Genomic DNA, 27,829 nt, shown 5'->3' on the forward strand with positions numbered 1-27,829 from the left:
AATCTCCAGTCTGTATTGGCCGGGGCAGAATGATAAAGAGGCCAGGCATGTAGTGTCTGACTTATCGAAAACAAATAAAACTGTTTATGGTGTTGTGTTGACCACTCTGTGAAGAAGAGGAACTATCCCGGACTGGTTATTTCACTACAAATATGTGGTCCAGTGAGGAAGTCACACTGATCACGTGGTCTATATAAAGCAGAAGGAATTCATTTACATCATAAGATCGAAACAAACTAACCTGGAATGCAAAGCATATTAAGTTTCCATTTCGATTACGCACGCGCACACACACACACACACACACGCACGCGCGCACACACACACACACACACACACACACACACACACACACAGGCAAAGCATGTTAAGTTTCCATTTCGATAAAAAATCGAACCGGTCGAGAGGTTCGGGAAAGCAGCTGCGAACGGTACTGACAACGGCTATAGGACAGAATGGCAGGTGCCGTTTCTAAAATAATTTATGAAAACCTGTGCGAAAATGAAGGATGTTTGGAGTTCGGGAAATTTAAAGAAGTTCTTCGAAATCGTCGTATCACAGCTGACCACTCGGTCCTTCTCAAAACTTTATCTGACAATGGGAAATTTGCGGTTTCATTGGCCAACGATATACAATCAGGCACTCTGGTAGTGGCGAGAACACAGCTGAGGGTCTGCCAGAAGGCGCAGGGAGAGTGTCTGCAGTGCAACCACTTGCACTTGTGCAGGTATTTTATATGCGGCAACTGCAAATATGGGTAAGTAAATGTCCTTAACCTCAAAATTGAGCATTATTTAAGATGTTATACAAGCTAAAAATATAGGTTTATAGTCTATACGTTCTGTCATATGTTGGATGCTGTTACAAATTTAGGTAGAGGACTGTATGACTTCATGACAACAGATTTAAAGTACATCTCCCTTACAGGCGAACTCTTAAACTTGAATTTTTGCATTCTGTAGATACACATTCTTCACGGTTATTTGTATTAACCAAACATCGTTTGTTTTTCAATGTTTCATCATTGCTTTTTTCCAGAAATAAATGCAAGTATTCCCACGACCTGGCTTCTACACACAATTTAGCCATTTTGATTGAAGCCGGCCTAAACAATCTGACTGGAAAAGAGCTCTTCCCATTATTACTTCAAAACGATGCCTACTTGCTTCCTGAGGTGAGAACATAAAGTGATCATGATAGTTAAAACACATTCCTAACAATGACAGTTGAGACACATCGGACAAGTCTGATGTGTCTGTCTGTCTGTCTGTCTGTCTGTCTGTATGACCTTTACTGTATGACCCCGCTTACAGATATGTTCACATTATAACCGGGGCCATGGTCAGCATGGTATCTGCAAGTTCCCAAACTCTTGCATCCGCCTCCATGTCTGTCAGCACTTTCTCCAAGGTGACTGCAAGTTTGGAGAAAAGTGCAGAAGGGATCATTCCTTCAACGATCAGGTGCTGAAGATCCTGAAAGGCAGAGGTCTCAGCGATGACAATAAAGAAATCCTGGGCAAAATCTACCACTGCAAATCCATCATCAAGCAGCCACCACCTAATCTTGGTAAATGATCAGGAATTCAAACTGCATATATATTTAATACTTAGAAATTGTGAACTGCTCACCGCACTATGGTATATTGGCTGTAATAAGTAGTTTGTGTGTTTGTGTGTGTTAGAGAATCTAAGAGCACACCCAGAGGTGACGGACAGTCTGTCAATCAGAAGCCTCCAAAAAAGGTCCACCACCAGTGATACTTCTGCTGCCCCCCCAACCAGTGAGGCCGACCGTAATGAAATCTGTCTCTACTTTCTACGCCAACATTGCAGCTTTAAAGGTGAGTGCAGATTATATATTTATTAGTGCCTTGTGGATTTTTAATGGACATATACTTAATCAATTAAACAAAAATAAATGCTAAAATAAATGCTTTAACAACGCCGCCCAAAACAACGCCCAAATAAGCTGATGTTGGGTTCTTATGTCTTTACAGACAAGTGTGTCCGGGTGCACTACCAGCTACCTTACAGGTGGCAGGTGGTCCAGGATAGCGTTAGCTGGATCGATATGCCTAACATGGAGGACATCGAGCGGGCCTACTGTGACCCTAACAATGCATTTAAAAATCTTGGGGGAACCGTCCGTCGATTATCCACGGTGTCCTCTGTCTCCAAGCCCCACGACTTCATCCTCACCACTGATTGGCTGTGGTTCTGGGAAGATGATGACGGGTGCTGGGAGGAGTATGGGAAGGACAAGGTGTCACTCCATAACCTATGATCACTAAGCCTAGTCATGCTTAAATCCTGTGTGACTGGTTTGACTACAATGCTCACTTGCTTAAGCAATATCACACGAGAGGGAGTGCTGTTGTACTGAATATCATCACAGCTTTGATTTGGTCGTAGGTACGAGGCCGCAGGCCGAGTGCTGAGGATAATCACAGCCGTGCGAATATTCAGTACAACAGCATGACCTTGAGTGTGATATTGCTTAAGCAAGTGGTTATATTATTTTTATATTATATTGCTTAAACAAGTTACTTGGTCAGAACTAACTGTTGTATAATTAAGCATAACATCTTAACTCAAACCCTTAGAGTAAAGATAGATATAATTAAATGTGCATTCTGGCTGTGTTTTGTCTTTAGGTTGGTGAGGGTGGTGGAATTACTGCTTCTGTCAATTCTGGAACTTTGGAGCGTGTCTACCTATCAGAAAAAGAGATGGATTGTTTCAGTGCAGGCGGATGTATTTACATCATCAACTTCAAAGGTGCCATGACATGTTTTTCATTGTCTTAAAGGAGTAATACTGCCTAAAACACTATAAAACGTCTATTGGTGATGTACCGAACATAATTCTATTGCTTTGTGAAGAGTATTTCACTTTGCCGTGGCTGCAATTGATCACACTGAGACACGGAGACATTGCTGCAAGTTACAATGGGGTTTAATAGGAGAGTATGTCTTCAAATCACTGTAGCTGTAAATCTCCATTAGTATTAGATACTTGTATCAGATATAAGCGTCATTCCTTAATGACTACTCAGGGGATCTGTCTCTGAATCACTGCATACCACGTTTCTGCAATGTTCCTTTTGTGAGAAATCAGTAATTTAGTAAGAGGACACGGTTTGGCTGGGCCAGCAGCCTTGTAAATCCAGAATGTACTTTGGCTTTGAGAACTTGGGGCTGGATCAGATCTGGCCAGACTCAGAGATGGCTTCACACCGGATTGTTGAGCAGAGTATTGGCTCCAATACTTCAGCAGGCCATCATTTTTTTTTTTTTTTCGGATTGCAAACGAAATAGTACAATATTACAATATAAAATTGGAACTGGGGGGCGGATTACCTCGCCACTAGATGTTTTTAGCAATGTCAACGTGTTTTATGCTGCATACCTACTTAAAGTCTGTAACAAAGATATCAAATAAAAATATTATCCTATGATGTACATAAAGCCTATTTCCACATTTTCAGAGATGCGCCAGCATAAGTTGAAGTCCGGAGCCCAGAGGGAGGTCCGCAGACGGCCTCGCTTTGTGTCCACACAGGAGGTGCAGGATAAATTGCGAGGGTAATCTCCATTTATTCTGCATTGAGACCTCTTTACAAGTGAAAAAAAAACCTTGTATCAGACAAGGACAAAATATCAGTCAATTGCCATTATACTTTACAAAATGTCTTATTAAAATTGCCCAAAGTGCGATATATATTTATACTATTGTTGACATTTGCGGCAGGCACGTTCATGTAGCAGAAAAAAGTGATTTTTTTTACAAATAATAATCTAACTGATGTTTAAGGGAAGCCAGCAGAGACCGCAACGGTGGTTTGATCCCCCAAACCGGCATTGGCCTTTAAGAATGTAATGTGTTTCTGTAGTTGTATACCGAATGAGAACACTGCGTGATGTGTTGTATCTGTGAAACAGCATCAACTAAGACAAATGGGAATGCGATTGATTGTCTCTGTCTCCCATTGCTGATTTTATGTATATGAGTTTAATTATAACATTTAATATAAACATGCTAAGTACTAACGATTAATTTATCTTTTCCTAGAATTGTATCTCAATACTGAGTGTCACATGATGTATTTACAGTGTAATTGCATATTGTTTTTTTTCTTATATTTGCAGCCATGAATTTTTCGAATGACGTTTGTTTCACCACATTTGTTTGGGTCTGCTGAGATCATTTGGGAACAGTTTTTTCAGAACAAGACCCTTGTTTAATGTCATACAAACATAAGTGAGAAGTGACATAGCAACAATAACGTTGTATTATGCTTCAAGGGTCAGCTTTGTCTTAGCAAGTAATTTAACAAGACGTCACTGAGAACACTGTGCAACTCGACCTATCACTTCAGGCATTAAAGAACACACAAAAAAGACTACTGTAATAAAGTACTGTAAAACAATCTGTTTCTATCTTTTTTAACAATCCATTGTGCATACAAATATGAATGTACATGAAACATGGCAATGCAATCACGGCATGGCAACATAATCTTGAAACTAATTCAATCACATCAACTGTAATCCAATGTGATCCCAGGGGCTGCGACTAATAACTACATAGCAACAGTACAAGCCTTATGTACTGTTGTTTTAATTGACGCAGATAATGATTCATTTTTTGTGTGTCTTGAGACCCTATTATCCAGTCTGCTTCATTCATAACATGACATCTCGTGTTCAGACACCATTGCACTATTTAAAGCGTTAAAGGCGGTCGACGTGTTAAAATTAGAGTTAGTGTTTGTAAGTATCCACTGTTATTTGTTCAAATAAAATAGGTGGAAGATCAAAAAAAAAAACGTATTTGGAATGCACAACAATCCTGATATACGCACAGACAAAGAAAAGCGTGTTTAGTTTTGGTTTCGTTTCCCTGAAATGAAAACCGGAAGAGAAAAACGAGCTGGGTACGATACTGTGCAATAAGAGAAAATGGCAGGGACGGTTTCTAAAATCATTTATGACAACCTGTGCGCAAACCAAGGATGTTTGGAGTTCAAGGAATTTAAAGAAGTACTTCGAAAAGGTCGTATCACAGTTGACCACTCGGTCCTTCTCCAAATTGTATCTGACAATGGGAAATTTGCGGTTCCATTGGCCAAAGAAATAAAACAAAAAACTCTGGTCGTGGCGAGAACCCAGCTGAGGGTCTGCCAGAAGGCGCAGGGAGAGTGTCCCCAGTGCAACCACTTGCAGTTGTGCAGGTATTTTATATGCGGATACTGCAGATTCGGGTAAGTACATTATCTAAACCTCAATATGGAGATAAGGCCTAGGCCTATCATTGAGTGGATGGCAATGTTTTACAAACCTAAACTACAGGCGTATAGGTTAAACATTACATAATGTTGGATGATGTGACAAATGGAGAAAACCAGATGCCAAGCTCTGACAACAAAGCATCCAAATATACGCAGTAGATGATATTCCATCGAGTAGAAAGTACAGCTCCCTTGAAGGCGAAATGCATCCATACAGCATGCAGTCTGTAGATACACATGACTCTAGATGTTTTTTGACTAACTAAACTTGCATTTATTTTGACACGATTCGTCTATAATTGTTTTCTTTCAGAAATAAATGCAAACATTCCCACGACCTGGCTTCTCAACACAATTTAACAATTTTGATCGAGGCTGGACTACAAAATCTGACTGGAAAAGAGCTCTTCCCATTATTACTGCAAAACGATGCCTACTTGCTTCCTGAGGTCAAAACATAAGATTATCATGATAGTTAACACACATTTTTAACAATGACGACTGGAGATGTCTGGTGTGTTTCTGTCTGTCGGTCTGTATGACCTTCTGTTTCCCCCGCTTACAGATATGTTCACATTATAACCGGGGCCATGGTCAGCATGGTATCTGCAAGTTCCCAAACTCTTGCATCCGCCTCCATGTCTGTCAGCACTTTCTCCAAGGTGACTGCAAGTTTGGAGAAAAGTGCAGAAGGGCTCATTCCTTCAACGATCAGGTGCTGAAGATCCTGAAAGGCAGAGGTCTCAGCGATGACAATATAGGAAAACTGTGCAAAATCTACCGCTGCAAATCCATCATCTACCAGCAACCGCCTAATCTTGGTAAATGATCAGGAATTCAAACTGCATATATATATTTAAAACCTAGACATTTTTATCTGCTCATCGTACTATGGCATATTGGCTGTAATAAGTAATTGGAATGTGTGTGTGTGTGTGTGTGTATGTTAGAGAATCTTTTAGCACACCAAGAGGTGACGGACAGTCTGCCAATCAGATGCCTCGAAATAAAGTCCACCACCAGTGATACTTCTGCTGCCCCCCCAACCAGTGAGGCCGACCGTAATGAAATCTGTCTCTACTTTCTACGCCAACATTGCAGCTTTAAAGGTGAGATTGCAGCGTCCTTAGGACAGAGGGATAGCAGACAGCACATTCTACCATGAAGTTGTCACACCAGTTCAAATCAGGGGAAATATAAAGAATTATAAGTGCCTTGTGTATTAATATACAAATACCTTAGCAATATCACGAAGAAATGGCTGTTGCATCATTAGCAATGGTCCAAATAAGCTGATGTTGAGTTCTCATTTCTTTACAGACAAGTGTGTACGGGTGCACTACCAGCTACCTTACAGGTGGCAGGTCCAGGACAGTGTGTCTCTCGGCTGGATCGATATGCCTAACATGGAGATCATGGAGAAGGCCTACTGTGACCCTAAGAATACAGTCAAAAACCTGGGGGGATCCGTCCGTCGTTTATCCACGGTCTCCTCTGTCTCCAAGCCCAACTACTTCCTCCTCACCACTGATTGGCTGTGGTACTGGCAGGACGACAACGGGAGCTGGGAGGAGTATGGACAGGACAAGGTGTCACTCCATAATTAATAACCACTAAGCCTTGTTTAATTCAATTGCATTTTATTTGTATAGCCCTTAATCACAGGTACAACCTCAAAGGGATTAAGAGGCAATATATTTACGACCCTCCCCTAGCCCTAGCCCCCTCAGAGGGCAAGAATAAAAAGAAACTTACAGTTTTTTTCAATTGCTTGAACACATTTTGCAAAACTTGGCTCATTGTGTCAAAACTCAACACACAAGCAAATAAGACACAACACTGAGAAATATACCATTCACATCTATGTCAAATTGAAGCTCTTCTATCGAAACCTAACAATCCTTTGTCAAAATGTCACTCTGATGACAAAATGATACACACTTGTATCATATGAATACACTTTCAGATCAGCAGCAACACACTAGTCTACTTTATATAAAACATTGCAGTCTTCCATATTCACTGTTTTTATTCAGTTCCACAGAAGGCACGTTTTCACAACAACCAAAAAATCTAATACTCAATATTGTACATTGCAGTACAGTACTTTACAGTTCAGTTAATTCAGTTTAAGCAAAAAAATAACAAAAATTAACCAAAAATACACAACTGAAATACACAGTAAACACAGAAAAACACGGCAATTGTGCGTTGGTTGGCTTATGGATCCTCGCCTTGTGTGCCGAATCCATCCATGGATTGACCTTACCTCAATGTCTCCGCAGGCCAATTCCATTGCCTGCAGAAGAGGCATGCGGGCATGTGGTTGGCGGTCATATACACTACAACCTTCTATAGGTTTTAGAAATGGCGAGTATAGGCCTACGACTTCAAATTGTTTATGGTTGGTGTACCAGTTCCGGACCAAAACAGCCCGATGGAAACAAAGATTAGCCCAGACAACAACAAATCTGGGCTGCTCTGATCTGTCCTGTTCAGCTGCATCATGAAGTGCATCTAGAAGTGTGATGATATTGTAGGGACCTATTTTTGCATGATGGTACAGTTACCCTTGAAGGCTTATGGCGGCACACAATGATATATTTCCCCCGCGTTGCAATTGTTGCACAATTGCAACTAAAGTGCAAAGCAGCGCTTTTGTTTAAGGAATGGTTACATTTGTTTAAGGTATAGTAACAAAAACTTCAAGTTTTGTTACTTTGGTCTAAGCATGTGTCTATAGTGTTCAAGCAATTGAAAAAAACTGTAATAAGCAAGGAAGAAATCTTGTAAAGGAGCGCAGATTGGGGGATCCCTCCCTCCAGGGATGGCGAGGAGTGCAGTGGGTGCCATAGTTGACATGCATACAAGAATAACATTTTAAATCAGTTAGTTAATTAAAGTCAATATAAATAGTTTAATTTGCACTCTGAATGTGTTTTGTCTATAGGTGGGTGAGGATGGTGGATGTACTGCTTCTGTCAATTCTGGCACTCTGGAGCGTATCTTCCTATCAGAAACCGAGGTGGACCGTTTCAGCGCAGGCAAACACAATTACACTATCAACTTCAAAGGTGCCTCTTCATTGTCATAAAGGAGTAATACAGCCTAAAACATTTTGACATCGTTATTAAACGTCTTATCGTTTATGACCAACACACCAGAGGTCCAATTTAACTGTTTTGTGTTGTATTTCACTTTGCCGCGGCTGCACTCAATCACATGGATCAAGCCTAGCCTGCCGCAGTCATAACAATGGGCTTTAACAGGAGAGTATGTCTTCGAATCGCTATAGCATCAAAAAATAATATCAGATTTGGTTCAATTCCCATATGACTACCACTCAGGGGGTCTGTCTCTGAATCACTGCATACCACGTTTCTGCAATGTCCCTCTGGTGGAGGAAATCAGGGATTTAGTAGAGGACACACATGTTGGCCGGGCCGGCAGCCTTGTACATCCAGAATGTAACCTCGGCTTTGAGGGCTTTGGGCGGGGCCATGATCTCCATACAACAGCTTGTTATCAGAGGATACGGCCTCGTAGTCACTGTGAACCAGGCTAACCATTTGGTCTGTTCTGGCAGCTTGAGCCCATTATAGATGAAGCCTCTAGCGATGTGGTCCCGTCCCAGTCGGGCAACGATTCATTGGATGTCCCTTTTTTGCTTTTAGCATAAACTTGCGAGCCCCAGCTTTAGCTGCATCCCGAAATGTTCATTGAAGTATTAGCTTCAGCTAATAAAGATAAAGCACAATCTAAACATATTGGAAAAAAAGGAACTAGGCTGTGTTGTACATCACCAATGGTTGTGTTATTGCGCGTTCTAGAATCTAAGTGTTTTAGAATCTAAAACTACTGGATTTCTCTGTGACTAAAAATGTATTTTCCCATGATGTTCATAAAGTACATTCCCATATTTTCAGAGATGCAGCAGCAGAACGTGAAGTACGGAACCCAGAGAGAGGTCCGCAGACGGCCTCGCTTTGTGTCCACACAGGAGGTGCAGGACAAATTGAGAGGGTAATCTCCATTTATTCTGCATTGAGACCTTTTTTCCAGTGTGCGAAATATCAATATTCGGGGGATCCCATGCCCTGATTGTTGCGCAATACCGATCTAAATTTTCTCAATATGCAGGAGGCCTATAACATAACATTTTTCATGGATGCAAGCAATCAGTTTATAGCCTACAGTACAACCCGGACAAACAACATTTTTTGATAATCCGATATGCTATAGTAGCCTATTCGTAAAGCAACACTTTAGCCAATGCAGCATCCTATGTCAGTACTGAAATAGAAGGCTGCATTGGCTGAAATTGTTTGGTTGCAGTTGTAAGAAGGAGAGGCAAAGTTGTGTATTACAATGCAAACACAACAATAATCGGCACCAATATGGTGCACTTAGAAGAGCAATCAACAACTGAATAAATGCCAGGTATAGCCTATCGGAGACTGGCATGCAATCAGTGCACTTGCAAATGAAAGCCTGCAATATGACCAATCATGTGACATTATTTAACCATCCATCTACAGCAAATACGATCAGACAGATACATCATTGAACACATACACAAAGCACATTCGCCCAACCACGGCAGATGCTGACAACATTTTACACAACAAGCCAAGCATCACCACGGCAGGTGCGCTCTCTCTCGCGCTCTCTCTCTCTCGTTCTCGCACGCACGCCAAGAGGCTGCTCACTAAGACCACAACCAACCACAAGGCCTTCCTAACCATGCAGTATGCCGAAGCCGGAAAGGACATGCACACGCAGTCGCACACACTCATCTTATGCACAACAATCAGTTCTATCATCACAATTCAATCACTGCAAAGATTTAAAAGTTGCCTCTTACCTTAAGTTAGGATAGACCCAAAGGGTGTGAGTGATACACTCGAACATGGGAAATTTGCATACGCACACAGGACTGGCTGGCTCCGCTTGGCAAAAAATAACATGTTTGTGAATAAATGTTTTGAATTCTGAATACTGGACATAGTGAGTTTAAAAACATTCATGTGACCATTACTGACAATATAATATTTTGTAACAAAATTTGAGACCCCCCTCAAATTTTGCTTTTGAGGCTTTCAGGGGGTCTCATGGGTATTTCAGGTGGTCCCCCCGTATTTCGGACACTGCCTCTTTCATAAGTTTACAAACCATTGTATCACCTCTTAAATTACATCCTGATCTGGATGATCAAACATTGTAACCGTCTCTTCTGACTTCACTTAAAAGTTTCCAATATTTAGCTAAAATCAATTGAGTTGTAAACACTGGCATCATTGCCCCTTAGTCTTTTGGAATAAATTGGTTAGTAGAATTGTGTAGACAAAATAACATGGAATTTCAATTCAAGTACTTGACAATATGTCTTATGAAAATGACCAAAGTATCACATATTGCTATTGTTTACATTTGCTGCAGGCCCGTTCATAGGGGATGCTGTTAGACAGAATTGGCCAAACAAAGTGATTTTATCAATTATAATGGTAGTGGATGTTTTGGTGAAGCCAGGAGACAGTGACAAGGGTTTTATCCCCCAAACCCGCAAGATTGAAATGTATTTCAGTGGTTGTATACCAAATGAGAACACTACTGTAGGATGTGTTGTATGTGACAAATGGGAATGCGATTGATCGTCTTATGTCTCCCACTGCAGCATCTCATCACCAAGTGCCGCGTCCTCTTCCCTAAGCGATTCGGTACCAGCGACCTGGGATAAGACTGCCCTACCTAACTTTGGATATAAGGTCTCTGTCTGCACAGTGGCCGTTTTGGCTCCCATTTTGCTTTTGCTAAACCGTATAAAAAACGTTCTGTATGCACTGTCACCATGTATCTTCCAGGTCATCCCACTGACCAGCTCCTCCACGGAGTACCAGCAGGTGGAGAGCTGGTTCAAGAAGACCATGAAGACCAGCTTGATCAACAAAATCGAGCGCATACAAAACCCCGCGCTTTGGAAGGTCTTTCAATGGTAACGTTACACACTTAACAGACACCAAGAAATACCAGTGTAAAATTGAATCTGATTCAATTCATGCACATTTGTCAAAGCTGACCCCAAAGGAAAACCAAAATAACCTAAAAGAGATGGGTTACATAGTTGTGCTCTGGATTGATCCTGGGCCATATCTCGGCTTAAATGCAAAGTGAAATAAAAAGTACCATAATGCCTCATAAGTTGAGAGATGCAATATATGAGCCATGGCACACATAACCACATGCGGTGTATTTGTGTATTTTATTTGCTCAAAAAGGTTGATCCAAATGTTTTGACTTGCTCTTCTTTGATGTCCAGGCAAAAGACTCTGATGAAGGAGAGAAATGGAGGAAAGCCTGTAGAAGAACGCCACCTGTTCCATGGCACAGAAGAGTCTCTGCTGGATCCCATCTGTGAGCAGAACTTTGACTGGAGGATGTGTGGAGTCCACGGCACAGCATACGGCAAAGGTACAGTATGCGTCCGTTTGGTTCATCTCTCCACCAATTCAATTCAATTTTATTTGTATAGCCTTAATCACCATTACAGTCTCAAAGGGCTTAACAGGTCAAATATTTATAACACCCCTCTGGGGGTGATGGTGACACCACCATCTCATTCAATGCAGCACCATCATAGGCCAAATGGTGTGCTATCCTGATATGTGCTGGTGACCATGCCCACAGGGAGCTACTTTGCCAGAGACGCCTCCTACTCAGATAAGTACTCCAAGGCCCACTTGGGCCTGAGGAGGGTGATGTTCGTGGCCCACGTCCTGGTGGGGGAGTTCACTTTGGGCAGCAGCAGCTACGCCCGCCCCCCAAGCAAAAGCACCAGCAAGAGCCTCTATGACAGCTGCGTGGACCGCGCCAGGGATCCCAGCATCTTCGTGGTCTTTGAGAAACACCAGATTTACCCGGAGTACATCATTGATTATTCCTGAACACCGGGCTCTGCGTACTATGGCACATACATGCCTGCCCTTTGCTCTCTGTCAATTTCTTAGACTTTAAGAGAGGTGCCCTCTATCCTTTAGCTGATCTCGTCTTTGAATCCTGTTGAAATACTAAGTTTCTCATTATGGAATTCCTTTAATGGGTGGAGGGAATTGATGCATGTCATTATACATATTGTTTTTTTTCTTATATTCACATGTTTGGGTTTATCCGGGCCAGTGTTTTGATCCCTGTTCCACCACGGTACTGCTAAGACAATTTGGGAACAGTTGAAAAACAAGTCCCTTGTTCCGTGTCATGCAAACTTAAGTGAGGAACAACTGATTATTTAGCAAAAATAACAATGTCATATTATGCATTGTGGGTCATCTTCGGCTTAGCAAGTTGATGAGGGACTCTACAACTCCATGTCTTAACTCAGGTGTAAAAGAGCATAAAAATTAGCAATTACAAGTTGTTTTTTTTATTAGTTTTAACAATTCCATTATTCAAATCAGTTCAGTAAGTATATGAATGCATATAAAAACAATGAGCAACTTGCAACATAATCTTGAAACTCACTTGATGTGAAAAAAATCACATCAACTGTAATCCAGTGCGATCCCAATGGCTGCAGCCCACCTCGTGCAAAATGCCGCACCACTGCTTGCTCCTTAAGGAGTCGGACCTGGATCCACTGGGAGCTGCTTGGGATAAGACTGTCGTACCAATAAATAAATAGTAACCCTACAAGCCTTATATACTGTGTGTTGTTATTGACCTTATGGACCACTGCCCAACACTTATAATTAAGAACAGGCAAATAATATTCCAGCAGCACTAAGATCTGCACAATGAGATCATTGATTTAGAGCTCCTATCACTCAAAATGAAATCAACACCAGAGCACTTTTCCTTTCATTTACAGGGAAATAACTTGATTTGTGTTATTCAACTTTTCCATCAAACCCATTGAGTAATTGATCGCTGCAGTCCTAGATGATATATAGTATATTTTTGCCTATTTTCTCAGCTTCGGTTTTCAGCTTCTCTTTTAGTGATCTTGAGAAATATGCCATTCTTGGGTCCGAGAGTGACATCAGACTTCAACTCAAGAGGGACCTGTATCAAGAAAAAGCACAAGCAACACACACTCACGAGTCATATCTGAAAACGTCAGTAGCCAGTGTACCCAATATGTGACCCATCAACCAATATCACATACTTTACAAACTTTAGTCTACAAATAACAAGCAATGAAGAACCGCACCAACTATAGTGGGTTTCAACCCCATTCTACCTCACTCTTTTCAATGGGATCACTGTGACCTGTTTTGTCGTTTGGTTTCTCATGACGTAATTTCCTTTCCAAAAGGGGTCACAGTAGTAGTGTGAACAGTGCATATTAGGAACGCTTCATCGGTGCAGGAGTGCCAGCTCACTCAACTAATGTCATTGCTACTGGTGCAGAATAACTGAGCACAACATTGATCAGTGTATCCTGTGCTACACCGGTGTTCATCACTGAGAGAAGAGGGCAAACAAAGGTGTCGCTTATTACCCTCATCATGGGTCTGCTGTTCTTATGAACCAGGGCGTGGGAGGAAGACTATGCTAGTGAAGATAACACACATGGACCATGGACAATGTGCCTTGGTAAACAAAAGCAGCAGCCCATAGTTACTATTATGAGCCACACCTGTGCAAAATCAGATAGATCCTCTGCAGAGATAGCGATGATGACTATTGGATTCCACCCCTCAAACAGACATACTCACGCTACCTTGGTCTCAGCGCAGGCCACCAGGGTGAACCTGCGCAGCACGTTCACCAGGGCCATCTTGACCTCCAGCTGGGCCAGCCGTATGCCCACGCAGCTCCGGGGCCCCGCGCCGAAGGGCAGGTACGCGAAAGGGTGCCGGTTGGCTCGGGCCTCCGCCGTGAACCTGTGGGAGTCCGACGGTGTCATTGGTCTTTGGCGATGGTTTTAATACGTGGCAGCGCTGCAATGTCCAATAGCCATTGATACCAAACCAGCAAGAAAAAAACGTTTGTGAATTCAATGGGTTTTGCTAACCTGAAAAGGACAAATCACATACGAAAGTGTAAAAAATAGGGGAGGGTTCGGTGGCGTACCGCTCTGGGATGAACCTGTGCGGCTCCGGCCAGTACTCTGGGTCATGATGTAGGAAGCCTATGGAGAACTCCACTGAGGCTCCTTTAGGTAAGGGCTGGCCGCTTATCTCACAGTCCTCGTCCACAGTGCGGCCATACCTAGGAAAACAAGCCAGAAGATGTCGACCTAAATCATTCTCTAAAGTATTGTTTACGTGTACCTGAAGTATTTTTTAAAGGATCCACTTGATTCCCTTGCCTTTGGGAACGTCTGTTTATTTTGGATATCTGCAGTGTGCTATGTGTGCACACGCTAGCTGAACGATATGGACGTGACCTGTTGCTTTGTGTTTTGCTGGGCAGGTTGAGGATGTACCTGAAGCCTGGAGGGTAGAGGCGCAGGGCTTCACAGAACACCATGTCTAAATACTTGAGCTCCTGGACATTGGGGTATTCCAGGGAGTCCTGCATGAGAAGGCATGAAAACAAAAACACAACAATTTGGTACACACATGAAAGATAATTGCAGACCAAAATTTGGCAGAATATTCAGGTGGTATTCAGGTGAAGCGATGACAAAAGCTTTTTGTCAGCCAAATGTTTGAAGCCATAAGTCGTTATATCAATAAAAACAACATAATGGCTCTTTGTTTATTAGAATAAACTAAATCCACTGCCCCAAACTTGCGGAAGATCGCTGTACTCAGAACAGAGTTATTTGATAGTTGAGTGGAACTGTGAAATTTGATATTAGTAACTGGGAACTTCCAAGAAAACTTTAAGGTTCTCCAAAAATCCTCAATTCGAACCCGGTCAGATGGACGGTTGACCCTAGAGGACACAGCTAGTTTCCCCAAACTCCCCAAACACAAATAAGAAATGGACCAGAACAATGAAAGCCACCGGCACTAACCGAGACTTAGACCCATTTGGATGATCTGGTTGCCAAGCCTAGAGCTTGACACTCAAGTGGAAAAAAAGGGAACCAAGTCAGTTCGATGGACCTCCACCGTGGTCGCCTGGAGGACAGTAACGGGTCAGACTATTAATAAACACAGACCACGACTCGTGCTGACTCTGCACCTAGAGATGCACTGCCATCACAATTATTGAATTCAACTGTCTACCAGTGAAGCAGAAAGGCATATGAACCCACCCAAAATGCCACTGACACAGGGAGGAAAGCGGATGCCAGAAAAGTTGTGATAGCAGTTCGGACCTGTTGCCCTAATTGTCAGAGACTCAATAGTCAGAAATAGAAGTGGTAAGACAAGTAAACTATATTTCTGTCCTGGAGCTATAGTCTAGAACATTAACAACAAAAAATTCCATAATTAAGATCTGATCACCAAAAGATAAACTAAATAATCTTCCATGTGGAAAGCAATGACATCAAAATGGGGGAGTCTTAAATCTTGAAGAAGGATTTTGTATAATTTTCAATTGTCAAGCTAAGTTTGAAGTTCAATTTTGTTTCAGTGGGCAAACAGTCCTACAGTTGAAAGAGGAATCAATACGTTAAGCAGGCTATGTGACTGAATACCTTATCCTCCAAAATGTGTAGCCCCGTAGGGATCAACATCATTGACCTTTGAAATCTATTCTGGGGCCACAGTTTAGGGCAGATGGCTCTCTTCCAAACAGGTCTGGAGATAAGCTACTGTTGGATAAAATTCTCTTTGGCCTTCAAAATCCTTCCGCCTTGGATCTGAGGAGGATGTCTTGAGGACTCTGGATAAGCCTACAGATAACCGGCTTCCACCGGTGTCATCTGACCAATCTCTCCACCCTCCCCCACATGCACCAGTGCATCTTGATCAGCCCATGGATAACAAGCCTCCCTTACCTCACGTTGCCCCTCCCCAACTCCTCTGGTCCTCTCCCCTGGCTGCCCGTTCCGCGGCCCCACCATAGGCCCCCTTCCCCCTAACGCTCCTGTGGCTGGACACCACTCAGCCACCCCCCCCCCACCCCCCTCGTTAACTTAGCAAATCGGATGACTGTTTCTCGACACGGCAAACAATGTGTAAAACTACAAAATGTCTTTAGCACACTAAGCTTGGCATTACTCATGTCAGAACTTTAGCAGGCAAATCACTTTAAATTACTGTAATGATTCATCATAAGAGAATAAACATGGTTTAATGTTTCAAAGGAGGAGGGTTAGTGTCCCTGACTAATGACTACCAAGGACAGCAGATATTGTTTGGAAAGTCTGCATCCTTTCAATATCTTCCTCTCCTATTGAAATCTGCCTCGTGTTCTACGCTTAACCCTTTACAAGCAACCAAACAACCATCAATTTGACCTTGGTCAAGGCTATTGTGGAAAGTTTCAGCTTGAAAATTAAAATATTATCAATGCCACTGCCCCCACAAAGTTTAAAACAATCTTGGTAAATCGGTAAGACAAATGCATCATGGAGAAATCAGTATTTAGTAAAACAAAAATAAAAACAGATTATCTGAAAGCTGAACACATTTGGAGAACGTAAAACTCCTACAAATACATTGATGTACAAAGACTTTTTTAGATAACATTTGGAATTGGAAAAAGCAAGTGAAGCCTTTTTTCCTACTTCGTCAACGAGAAGAAAACTAACACACAAGATAAATTAACCACTGTTGACAGGCTGCCTAACCTCCAGTGTCGGTAGCTCCAGAACTCCTTTCCCCTAACTTATTTCGCCTCATCTTTTACTGACCAGATCCAGAAAATCAAACATCTCAGTCCTAAACTATATTAAATTATATTAGTATCTAATTATATTAAGTGATTAGTATCACTTCTACATGAACGATGTCTTGCATGACTCAGTTGAACCCAATTGACTACAAAGACTCTTGAGGAGGTCATACAGCGTCAAGAAACAGCTCTGTGTTGCCTTGATGCGCTGCCAACAAGCTGCTTTGAACTATGTTTTAACTGCATCAGATCACTACAGACACTCAACTGTTCTCTCATATCAGGTTCATTCCCACAGGTCTGGAAAACTGACCATTATTTAATTTGGAAAGAATAATCTCGTTGCATCAGCTATTAGTAATTACTGGCCTTCATCTAACATAACATTCTGAATAAGAATTAGTAAAAAGTAAAAACGTTAACAATTAAAACAATACTTAAGACATTTATTAGTCTGGATTCCGACCACATCACATCACTAAGCGGCTCTTATTGAGTTAATAAATGAATGAATGAATAAGATCTGCCACAAAACTCACACTCTGCTACAATACTTGGAAGGGCTATCTGGTACAGAACGAAATGGTTCAAGTCCTACTTATTATCATTATGTGTCTTTTGGTAACTGCATTTCAAACTGAGCTTACAAAATGTACAAGATTCTCTTAAGGATCAATTATTTTTGCTGCTTCGGTTGAACCTTTATATGCATGAAGGTTGAATTGAGAAAATCAATGCCTGGATAACTACCTCCATCAAAATAAATTACTATTTAAGTAAACGCTTATACTGAATCTCTATCATTATAGACTAAAAACCAAGTCTGGAATCTTGGTGTAGTTATGGACTCGGACATAAACTTGAACAGCCACACAAATACCATCAGCCTATCACCTTAAAAACAAAGCAAGAATTAAAGGGATGATGTCCAACAAGACCTGGAAAAACTCATCCATACTTAGATTTTCAGAAGGCCTGTAATGCTGTTTTCAAGGTCTCTCTACAAAAGTCATACAACTCATCCAGAATGCTGATTCTAGAGTTTCAACTAAGGCTTAAAACACACCGCAATACTGCAGTGCAAAGATTACTGCAATGGCTTCCTGATTGCCAGTGACTTGAGTTCAAATGATCACTAGTAGTGTATAAAGCAATACATGGGTTGGGGCCAAAATAAATCTCTTATCCGCCTGTGTTTTATTAGCTAACTAGAGCTCTCAGGTCTTCAGGGACTGGCCTGCTCACTCCGCACCATACATCTATGTTGTGTTTTATATCAAAATTGTATTTCTTCAATGTTACATTTCTTCTTTTTGGTGTTATTGTCTTTTAATGGTTGCCTCTTTTAAGGTAATAACATGTGATTTCTTACTTTGTAGATCACTATGAACGGCCATGTGTTTGAATGGTGCTAAACTTGCCTTGATTTGCCTGTAGGGGGCAACCCAACACCATTAACCTCCATAGACTCTAGCCAGTTGCTAGAGTCCGATTTTTGAGACTACATTGAGACTAAAGTGAGGCGAACACTGAAGGCTAGACAGCTACAATCAAATGCTTAGGCCTACTAACAAAAAACATCATGAAATGTACTTTAAATAATCCTTTTCATTTGGGGTATCCTAGAGACTATAATATTGAGTGAGGTTTACACTCAGCATCCCAATCTCCCAATTGACAGGAGAGGCCGACAGGTTTTGTGTGCAGAGAATTCAACTATGGGTTGGGGGTCAGAACAACCAGGAGGTCAACAGACACTGGGAGAAGAATGTCAGAGGATGTCAACGGCTAATGAACCTAATTTCATGACATCTTCTGCCTGGTCTGATCCCGGAGGGGACTGGCGACCCCTTAATGAGCACAAAGAGCAAAGACGTCGCTCCAGTGTCATATGACCTAGTCCAAATAAACAGTGCTGTAGTCCGACGGCTGCAGTTCTAGGTAGGACCACCAGAGGGCTCTCAAGACCCCTAGGTTAAGCACGAGAGAGAGACTACCAACCAGCCCTCCACTGAAACGCCGCCAAAACCACCAGATAGGGGCTGTCGTAGCCTCTTGCATTAATTTGCACCACCTCACCATGTGACTCCTCCTGACCTGGTATACAGAGAGCAGGTTAAGCCAGGTAGCGTCTGATGGAACTCAATACATAGTTCTCATTGGCTGTCTGCAATTTCCCTCACAGAAATTAAAAATTGGATTACGTTTTATTTGATGTTTACGTCCACGGGTGATATTCAGTCACCGGTATATTTTTAGTTTGGTAGACCACTTGGCAGTTGTTTCACCACAGGTCTGCTATTTCTTCACAGGTCAGCACTGTTCCTGTGATTGGTCAGGCCTGCTTGTCTATCGAAACCTACACGTAGTTGCATCTTGACACAGTTCAGTAGCACTGTGTCACAGACTTTACTCATCAAAAGGCTTGCTCTGCAAGACAAGGATGTTGTAATAAGTAATATCTGATACCACATGAAAACAGGATATTTTTCAGGTTTTTTTTTCCAGGTACCGTAGAATACGAAGAACAGTGTTGTGCCTGAACACGTTCATTGAACGACAGTTCATGAAATCGTTCATATTTTGGGCGAACGTGAACTGAACGTACTGTATTACTGCCTGATGTACGTTACTGTGAACTCGTTCATTCTGGTGTCTGTGAACGGCACGCTCACTTGGTTTAACTTCGTTCAATAGGGGGGTTATTTGTTTATCAACACGGCGGATGCGAGCGCAGATCGCCGTGTTGTTTGACCGGTTGCCATGGTATTCCATGCCATGGTGTGGTTAATTTGCAGTTGCGGTGTTGCCAGCTTGCTGTTACATTAAACTGTAATCAGAAAACGCGGTTATATGCTATAGACCGTAAAGGAACTGTGGTATAAAAGCTGAGACGAATTTCGAATTATAAATATGTACAGTCCATAAGGTTAGCTCTCTGGCTCATAGCTCAGCAGACTAGAATACCTCATAGTATCATTGCTTGTTGGCCGGAAACGGAAAGGGGGGCTGTTCACGTTTGGTTGTAGTCTTTTCGCTCGGTTCTCCGTCTTATTAGTAGAACCGAGCGAAAAGACTACAACCAAACGTGAACACCCCCCCCTTTACGTTTCCGGCTAACGAGCAATGAGTCTTCCAACAGAAATCAATGGGATTTACAAAATGCGCTAAATGTGCAATAAAACACGATAGAAACTGTATTTCGCTACGATCTTTGATTCAACCACTCTATTTCATCCTAGACAAACCACAAAGGGGGCTCAATGTTCAAAATACCAGAAAAAACGAATAGCTCACAGCAACACATTGAAAAAAAGAACTATGAAGTAGTTCATTTTTTGGAACTGTGAACTTAGTTCAAAATTTTGAATTTTGAACGTTTAACTGAACTAGTTCATTTTAAAATTTGTGAACTGAACTTTGAACTAGTTCACGTAGAAAGCGAACTTTCCCAACACTGACGAAGAATACCGAATCTTAATGAATGTCCAAACAAGACATACGTTAAACTAAAGTGACACTGTTTAATTTTAGCATTGACTGGTACATTAATTTCAAATGTCTGGAAAAGCATATCAACATAATGGATTGGATAGCAATCAAACGCAAGGAAAGGAAGGGAAGCTCTCTTCCAGGCAGATTCCTTGCAGAGGAATGACCTTGAAATAAACAAGCCCCCTAAAGTTACAAAAGTTCATGTTACGCTACTCAGAGAGCCTGGGTATAAAAAGCTGGCGGTGAGGGAGGCAACGTCAGAACTAGCAGAAATGAGACATCTTTAGCAAAAGTAGTAGCAGTGGAAAAACCCCAGCTGGGTTCAATTCTGAGGCCTTTTGAACTTCAGCCTTCCGACCCTCAACTCATCAGACTCCTACAGTATAACAACTAAATAATCATTCATGTTGGAGGAACAGGGGCTCCCTCTCCCTCCTGGGTCTCCGCTGTTTGGGTTCATATTTACTTGACTTAATTATTTCTTTATTGTATCGCCTGCCATTCAGGTCAGTGCCTGGTCTGCCCTGGTGTCCATAGCCTCCAGTCAGCCTGCATTATTCACATTCCAGCCTCCTCACACACACACACACACACACACACACACACACACACACACACACACACGATTGAGGGGGCACCTTGCTGACCTGACTTTGTTGATCTCCTTATCTCTCCTCCTTGGATCAACCTCAAGTTGTCATGGAAACCATTACTTTTGATTATATACACACACCGGTACAAAATGTACTGTGTATATATATACATATTCTTTGTAGGTTAGGCAAGAAAGGTCTCTGGGGGAACTTCCCACACAGATGCAATGAGTGTCAGTTTGAATAAACAGCAACATACAACAGCAGGGAATTGAGGTGGAGGTGGTGGTGGCGGTGGTGGAGGTGGTGGTGGTGGTGGCGGTGGTGGAGGCGGTGGTGGTGGTGGTGGTGACGGTGGTGGCGGTGGTGGCGAGGGGGATGCTCAATCCAATCATAGATAAGCCACCCTGGAGAGTATCAACCAATGAGAAACCAGTGCGCTAATGCTTTTTGACTAAACCTGTATTCGACAAGAGGCCAATTAAGATGATTATGGTGAGAGGACGTAGCCCTCTTGCATTGAAGTACGGGAAGACCCTTACTCCCCTTGGCCCGGTGAGGAGGGGGCCGGGTCATGGGTGGAGCAGGGGATAAAGGGAGGGTGAGGGAGGAGGCAGAATGTAGGTCAGAGTTACTGTGGGCCTGTGGCTCCGGGTCAGCAGCCAGTACACAGCCTTTAAAACCCACATCCTGCCAGCGAGGGAGGCATGAACCTCACATGCAAAACAATGACGCTAATGATTTGAATGAGGGACCTGTCTGGCTTACAAATTGAGGCCCATTTGCCTATCAGGCCATATGGCCCCATGGGTTGACCAAAACAAAGCAGAGACCAGGTTTAGGGGACAAATTCTGTAGGATTTGTAAACATGAGAATAGATGCACACAAAGCGAGAGCATGCACACATACGCGCACACACATCGTTCACCCACTCTTTTTTTGAAGGTTTAGTACTAAGTATACATCCAAGATTACACACACACACACACACACACACACACAGCGGCGTTTGTGTGTGCCTCCCCGCTGCTCTAACAGGGCCCGTTCCTCCCGATGTGTCAGCAGTGTCGGGATAAAAGATGGCTCCCTGTTCATCCCCCCAGGAAGGCCTGGGACCTCACGCTGAACACAGGTCGTCCCGCTGTAGAGCAGGATTACCATTTCAATGACAGTGTTCGCAGGGGGCCCCTGATGGCTAATGTTTTTCCAGGAGCCCCCCCCCCCCCCGCCCTTCCCCTCAGTGTCCTTTTCAGGACAATAATAATGTTTAGTCATATTTGTTATAACTATCTTAAGATCCAGACAGCAAGAAACAAATCAGATGCTCTGACAAAAATCTGGTATCTATTGCTGTTGCAGGCCTGTAATATGCCTGTCTAATTATTTCATTCGGACAGTATGAAATGATTGGATGGCTTTCCTGCCTGTCTACCTACCTTATTGAGTAGTAGATAGACCGGAGTGCTCCTCAAGGCTTTTACAGACCTATTGCTAAAGCTAGCATGCTGGTCACGTCTTTTGGAGGAGTGGCTTTTGAGGGACGACTGAAGCAATGGGTCGGATTTTTTCAGTTGGATACTTTCAAAATCTAGCTAACTTTGGCTTGTTCCTACAAATAGCATTCACTATCTTTATGTACAGGATCAGAGAGAGAGAGGGAGAGAGTAATGGCTATACACAGAATCAAACCAGCTGTACATCCTGTGTGAAAGTGAAACCTAATGAATTAGAGTGGTACGCTTGTGAAAGTCTAACATTATAAAAAGCCATGGTGATATACAGTAGTCCTCCTGCTGTTATGCTAGCACAAGGTTTATGGATACAAGACATAAATACAATAGCGAGCTAAAGAACTGCTGAGTAACCACCATGTCAATATATTACCCAGGCAAAGACCTACAGATAGACAAACTGCCACACACTGCCACACGGACAGATCTGTGAGAGAGAGAGGGAAGTGTCTCAGACCGACACGGTGAGAGACACTGAGAGCCGAGCGACAAGGAAGATGGACAGGCCGGACCCAGAGAGTTTATAAGCTGTTCATATTTTTAATTGAGATCAGCGCATGTTCAATTTGATGCATTGCAGTTAAAAGGCTAATCCCTGTCGTAGATAAGGGCTGTGGTGACGGCCAGAGTTCATACCGGAGGACGGGCACGCTACCAAACCACCTGCTCCATCTCACAGACCGAGTTGATGCAGTCTGTGGGCTATCAAGGTCATGTTCAAATTCAAGTTTATTTATAAAGCGCTGTCATAAATAAACCAGATATGTACCAAAGTGCTACACAGATTATTTTACAGTAAAAGTACCCACACAGGCAAAACACATGCAGTGAAGATTAGGGACATAAAATACAGGAAATAAAGTGCATACACTAATATGAAAAACAATGTATTAAGTGAACACAAGTTTGTTTTTAGTCTATTTAAAAAAAAAACGCCAGGTGACTCGATATCTGATTTTAAATCAGAGATATCACATTGATGAAAAGGTTGGTGCAGCAACAGAGAAAGCCCTATATCTGGTATATACCTATATCCCATAGGTGGGACCTTGGGAAGGCTAGTTGGCCTTGGTTGAAGACATGAGAGTTCTAGTGGTGTGTTAAGGTGAGAAGGGCTCCCATATATAGGCAGGAGCAGGAACAGTACCATGCTGGGCTTTAAAGGTAAGGAGTAGGAGTTTTAACCAATATAACGATTAGGATGATTTGGTCTCTCCTTTTACTTCTGTCTCTAGTTCTTTTTAGTTAATAGCCTGGCTGCCGTGGTTTGGAACAAGATTCTGTCTGGAAATAGATGTCTGAAAAATACCAAAGTAAAGGGAACCGCAGTAGTCGAGTCTGGATGACCAAATGGCATGGATGATTATTTGAAGGTTTGGAGGATATAGGAAGTGTCTAATTTCCGCAATGCCCTTTAGTTGAAAGAAGCTGGATTTCCCTGCTAAATGAATCAGCTTGATAAAAATTGACGTGGAATAAATATGGAATCTTGATATTTAATCCACGTCGAATAAATATCAAGGCTAGCAGATGGCTGGGGGCTGATGGGTATATTTTAATTTTGCTGAAGGAAATGTTGTGCCAGACAGGATTTTATTTCTGCCGCGCAGTTTAACCATTTACCTCTGCATTAGTGCAGGATTTTAACGGGAGGTAGATTTGAGAGTCGTCCACATGGTAATGAAACCAGCTATTGTGGTTCTGGATAATCTGCCCTAGTGGTAGCAGGTATCATGAGAAAAGAGTGGGTCCCAGGGTAGAGCCTTGGGGGATTCCTAACGCGACTGGACAATGAGCGGTCTATGGACACTGAAAAACACCTCTAGCTGATGCTGGCGCAGAACCAATCCGGGGCTGAACAAGAAATGACCACCTCGTCTCTCACACAGCCAATCAAAATGTTAGATACTTTTTCTACCATCTGCATTCTGGAGAAAATAATAGCTGCTGAAACAAACAGTAGATGCCAGGAAACGGCATGCAGCTCCATGCCGGCCTACAAAGCCTACCACACTGTGCACAGCGCTAAGTACATGCTTTTGGACGTGTAGGGGGTGTAATTGGTGGGCTGGGGAGTGCTCTTGGGACCCGACTGTGCCCTTGGATTCACATCCAAGAGCACAGTTTACAAATCCGTTTGCACAGATTTACACATCATGTTTCTCTTTCTGCCACGTAAACCCCAGAGGGATACGTTGTAATGACTCAGGGATGAGGCAGGTGGTTGAAACAGCCAGATGTGCTACTTTTATGTAACTACGACAAAGCCCCAAATCTCTTTGTGAGTACCACTCAGGAGATTGAAATATTCTTGTTAGCCTATATTTCTTTCTCTACTTTTTCATGCATTCAGCAGAAACAATTTACAATGAATCATTTTTTGTTTATGCGTGACAATAACCTGCAGGTAGGGGGTAAGGCTTCTTGCTCGTGGAAGAATACAGGTAGACTGCGAACATTGGAAATCTGTAAATTCATAGTATTACAAATTGCATCTGCTAGAGTACTCAACTTTATTTGAAAAAAAGACTTCTCGAAATGAATAATGAATGTTCAATGAATAAAAGCTGCCACTGAAGGTCTTAAATAATAAAGCGTATCATATAAATACATACTGGCAATATCGTTTAAGGCATATTTTTAAGACACTCCACAAATCCCAACCATTTTGCTTGGAGCCTTATAAATAGCCCTCCCTTTGCTGATGTGATAATGGATACGAGAGCCTGTAACCACTAACTTGGCCGGTTCTTAACCCCCTAGCCTTGGTAGTAGTCATGGGGGATACAATATGGATATACTTCCCTCTTATTGTGAGACTTTCTCAAACATCACGGAGTTTTAGAGACACAGCAGATCTTTTTCTGAAACACCTTATTGTTATTTTTCTATGGTGCAGTGCGTTTGTGAGCAGCTGCTACTTTTGATTGCGTCCTTTGGAGTCTTTTTGACCGCCATACAAGTTGTAATATTCAATATGTTTAACATCAACTGAAGAGAGGATGTTACGCAATCAACAGAAATGACGAGAAGCTGATTTTGGCAGTGTAGGGATAATCGTTTATCCAGACGTTAAAGCAATCGCAAAAGGTTGACCCTCGAAACCGTTAAAACTGTTTAAACGGCAAAATTGTGCATGCGGCCCTGCCGTACTCTGCCGTGGTGTTTTGGACGTGTCCTGTGTCACCCGGCCCATAATAGAGGGATTACACTTCACTCGGTGCCATGTTGCCCAGGGTGGTACTGAGGAGAGCCTTACAGGAGGCCACAGCATCCGGGGTAGCGTGTCTGGATAGGGGAAGCTAAATACATTATGAATCTGTAATGCAAACACACACACACACACCAAATTACAAGAATAACTGATGGAAATCCTTTTCTTTCTTCTCATATTTTGTAATTAATGACAGAGAGGCAGAAATCTCCAAATGGCAAAGTGTGTGTGTGTGTGTGTAAGAGAGTTTGTTTGTATTGGTTTATGTGAAACGATTAGTTTTACTCAAAGCAACTTAATTTGTTAATGTGTGGGCGTGCGTGTGCATGTGTGTGACCATGTGTCTTTGCAGTCTCCCAATGGGCTCATAGGAGGGGAGAGGGCTTGTATAACATAATCTGCATTGCGACAGCTGTGGACATTCAGCATGCATCCGTCATCTCTGAATGACTCCACCCTTTTTCGTAATTTAAGCCTGCATGTGCATATTAACACTCTGTATCCCTGCAAGGCCCTAACCTTTTTTAATTCATACGTCTCATACATCTAAAGTCACACTGTCGTCTTCCAACGCCAGATATCACCATACGTGCCACCCTTGCCCCCTTTCAAGAGACAAGTCACGTCAGAACGCAGTGGTGGAATGTGAGCAGTAAAAAAGCCTGTTGCATACTAATGCGGCAATAACGCATTGAGAAATTAGTTATGGCTCCTGCAATATGCAGTATTCAGTTCATTTTAAGAACTTCATAGAAAAAATAAAATCAGGATAGTGCATGAATCAGGAAGAGGAGGGCCCTCAGCCCTCCGCAGCGACTGCCTGTGTATCCATGTTTGTTCAATCACGGAGCCCGACGCCCCGGCCTGCAGTTAGATGTCTGACGCCAGGTTGATGGCATGAATAATGCAGCCCTCCCTCAAGCATGGCCAGCCCACCTCTTCTGACCCTTCAATGGGACAGAAATACACCAGGAATGAGAGGAGGCAAATTACATCACTCACAACTGTCTTAGGAGGGATGGATACTAAGCCCTGATGAGAGGCACGCATGTGTGGGAGTGATTCAGTGTGTGTGTGTGTTTGTGTGACTGTGTGTGCACACGCGCGCGAGCGTGCGTGCGTGTGTGTGTGTGTGTGAGACTGAGTGCGTGTGACTGTGTGTGTGTGTGCGTGCGTGCGTGCGTGCCTGCGTGTGATTCATGTACACAGGCCCTCAATCTCTTGAAATTGGATAGGGTAGCCACCAGAGACAAATCAAGGTGAAACCAAAATAAGCTAAAAAGCTCTTTAACAACCCTTTCCATATTCCATGCGTTTCTTTGTGTTTTGCCTCACCCAATCCCCAGCCAGTGGCTGGTCTAAAACCCATCGCTCTGTGTGTAATGGTACCGTTAGGTTAGGTTCTGGGGCCAATGGGTTTCAGTACTGGAAAAGTCACTTTTAATTAGTCCAACCGTTCACACTATCTACTGTTATTTTATACATTCTCTACACCCAGTCTGGACTGATCTACATTGTCTAAAGTTGTTTATTTAACCACTTATCGGAAAATCCTGACAATAATCTGGGAACCAGCACCCAGGGGGTCCCACTTTATATCTAACTTCTGGTGTATTATTATAATAACACATATTGATATATTAAATGCATACTGTCCTCTATTGCTGAAACAGCCACAATACATTGCCTAGATATAACCGACTTCCTATCAAGCTGTGCATAATATGAGGTATTTGTGTTGTGATTCAATATCTGGTGATAAGACATCGAGGGGCCTACATGAACAAAAACAGGTTTGTTTGAATAGTAGGACTACCAAACGGCCCGCTCCAGCAGGGTTATAAATAGAGCCCCCACTCCTTCATATTCACGGACGAGTCGCTTGATCTCATCAATCTCACACGACATCATAAATCATCATTCACTCAGCAACTATGGAGTGTCGTGTGTTATTTTGTTTAATTTACGTTTAAGATATTTTAGTTTCCCT

At 42.5% G+C, this 27,829-nt stretch overlaps 3 protein-coding genes across 3 annotated transcripts in view; 2 read left to right on the plus strand and 1 right to left on the minus strand.

Annotated features, from left to right (window-relative positions):
* The first annotated feature begins 256 nt into the window (after window positions 1-256).
* LOC307080697 (protein mono-ADP-ribosyltransferase PARP12-like) lies at window positions 257-4,397 on the plus strand. The gene is made up of 7 exons (XM_079743526.1): window positions 257-757; window positions 1,039-1,174; window positions 1,314-1,569; window positions 1,685-1,843; window positions 2,000-2,265; window positions 2,657-2,780; window positions 3,490-4,397. Exons 1-7 carry the CDS (start codon window positions 456-458, stop codon window positions 3,588-3,590), a joined length of 1,344 nt encoding a protein of 447 aa, XP_079599652.1. The 5' UTR covers window positions 257-455; the 3' UTR covers window positions 3,591-4,397.
* Window positions 4,398-4,910: 513 nt separating this feature from the next.
* LOC307080695 (protein mono-ADP-ribosyltransferase PARP12-like) lies at window positions 4,911-12,989 on the plus strand. The gene is made up of 11 exons (XM_079743524.1): window positions 4,911-5,265; window positions 5,606-5,741; window positions 5,858-6,113; window positions 6,243-6,401; window positions 6,613-6,881; window positions 8,243-8,366; window positions 9,219-9,315; window positions 10,967-11,057; window positions 11,154-11,284; window positions 11,609-11,760; window positions 11,977-12,989. The coding sequence occupies exons 1-11, from the start codon at window positions 4,964-4,966 to the stop codon at window positions 12,231-12,233; spliced, it is 1,974 nt and encodes a 657-aa protein (XP_079599650.1). The 5' UTR covers window positions 4,911-4,963; the 3' UTR covers window positions 12,234-12,989.
* Window positions 12,990-13,192: 203 nt separating this feature from the next.
* tbxas1 (thromboxane A synthase 1 (platelet)) overlaps window positions 13,193-27,829 on the minus strand; it is a 54,638-nt gene continuing 40,001 nt past the window's right edge. Inside the window, exons 11-14 of the mRNA XM_079743525.1 lie at window positions 14,717-14,805; window positions 14,362-14,499; window positions 14,009-14,171; window positions 13,193-13,347 (exon numbers count right to left, since the gene is read on the minus strand). Of these exons, the coding sequence (XP_079599651.1) occupies window positions 13,255-13,347; window positions 14,009-14,171; window positions 14,362-14,499; window positions 14,717-14,805 (483 nt within the window). The 3' untranslated portion in view covers window positions 13,193-13,254. The remainder of the gene's footprint in view (window positions 13,348-14,008; window positions 14,172-14,361; window positions 14,500-14,716; window positions 14,806-27,829) is intronic.

Source organism: Pollachius pollachius (assembly GCF_949987615.1).
Source record: "Pollachius pollachius genome assembly, chromosome: 9".
Classification (NCBI taxonomy): Eukaryota; Metazoa; Chordata; class Actinopteri; order Gadiformes; family Gadidae; genus Pollachius; species Pollachius pollachius.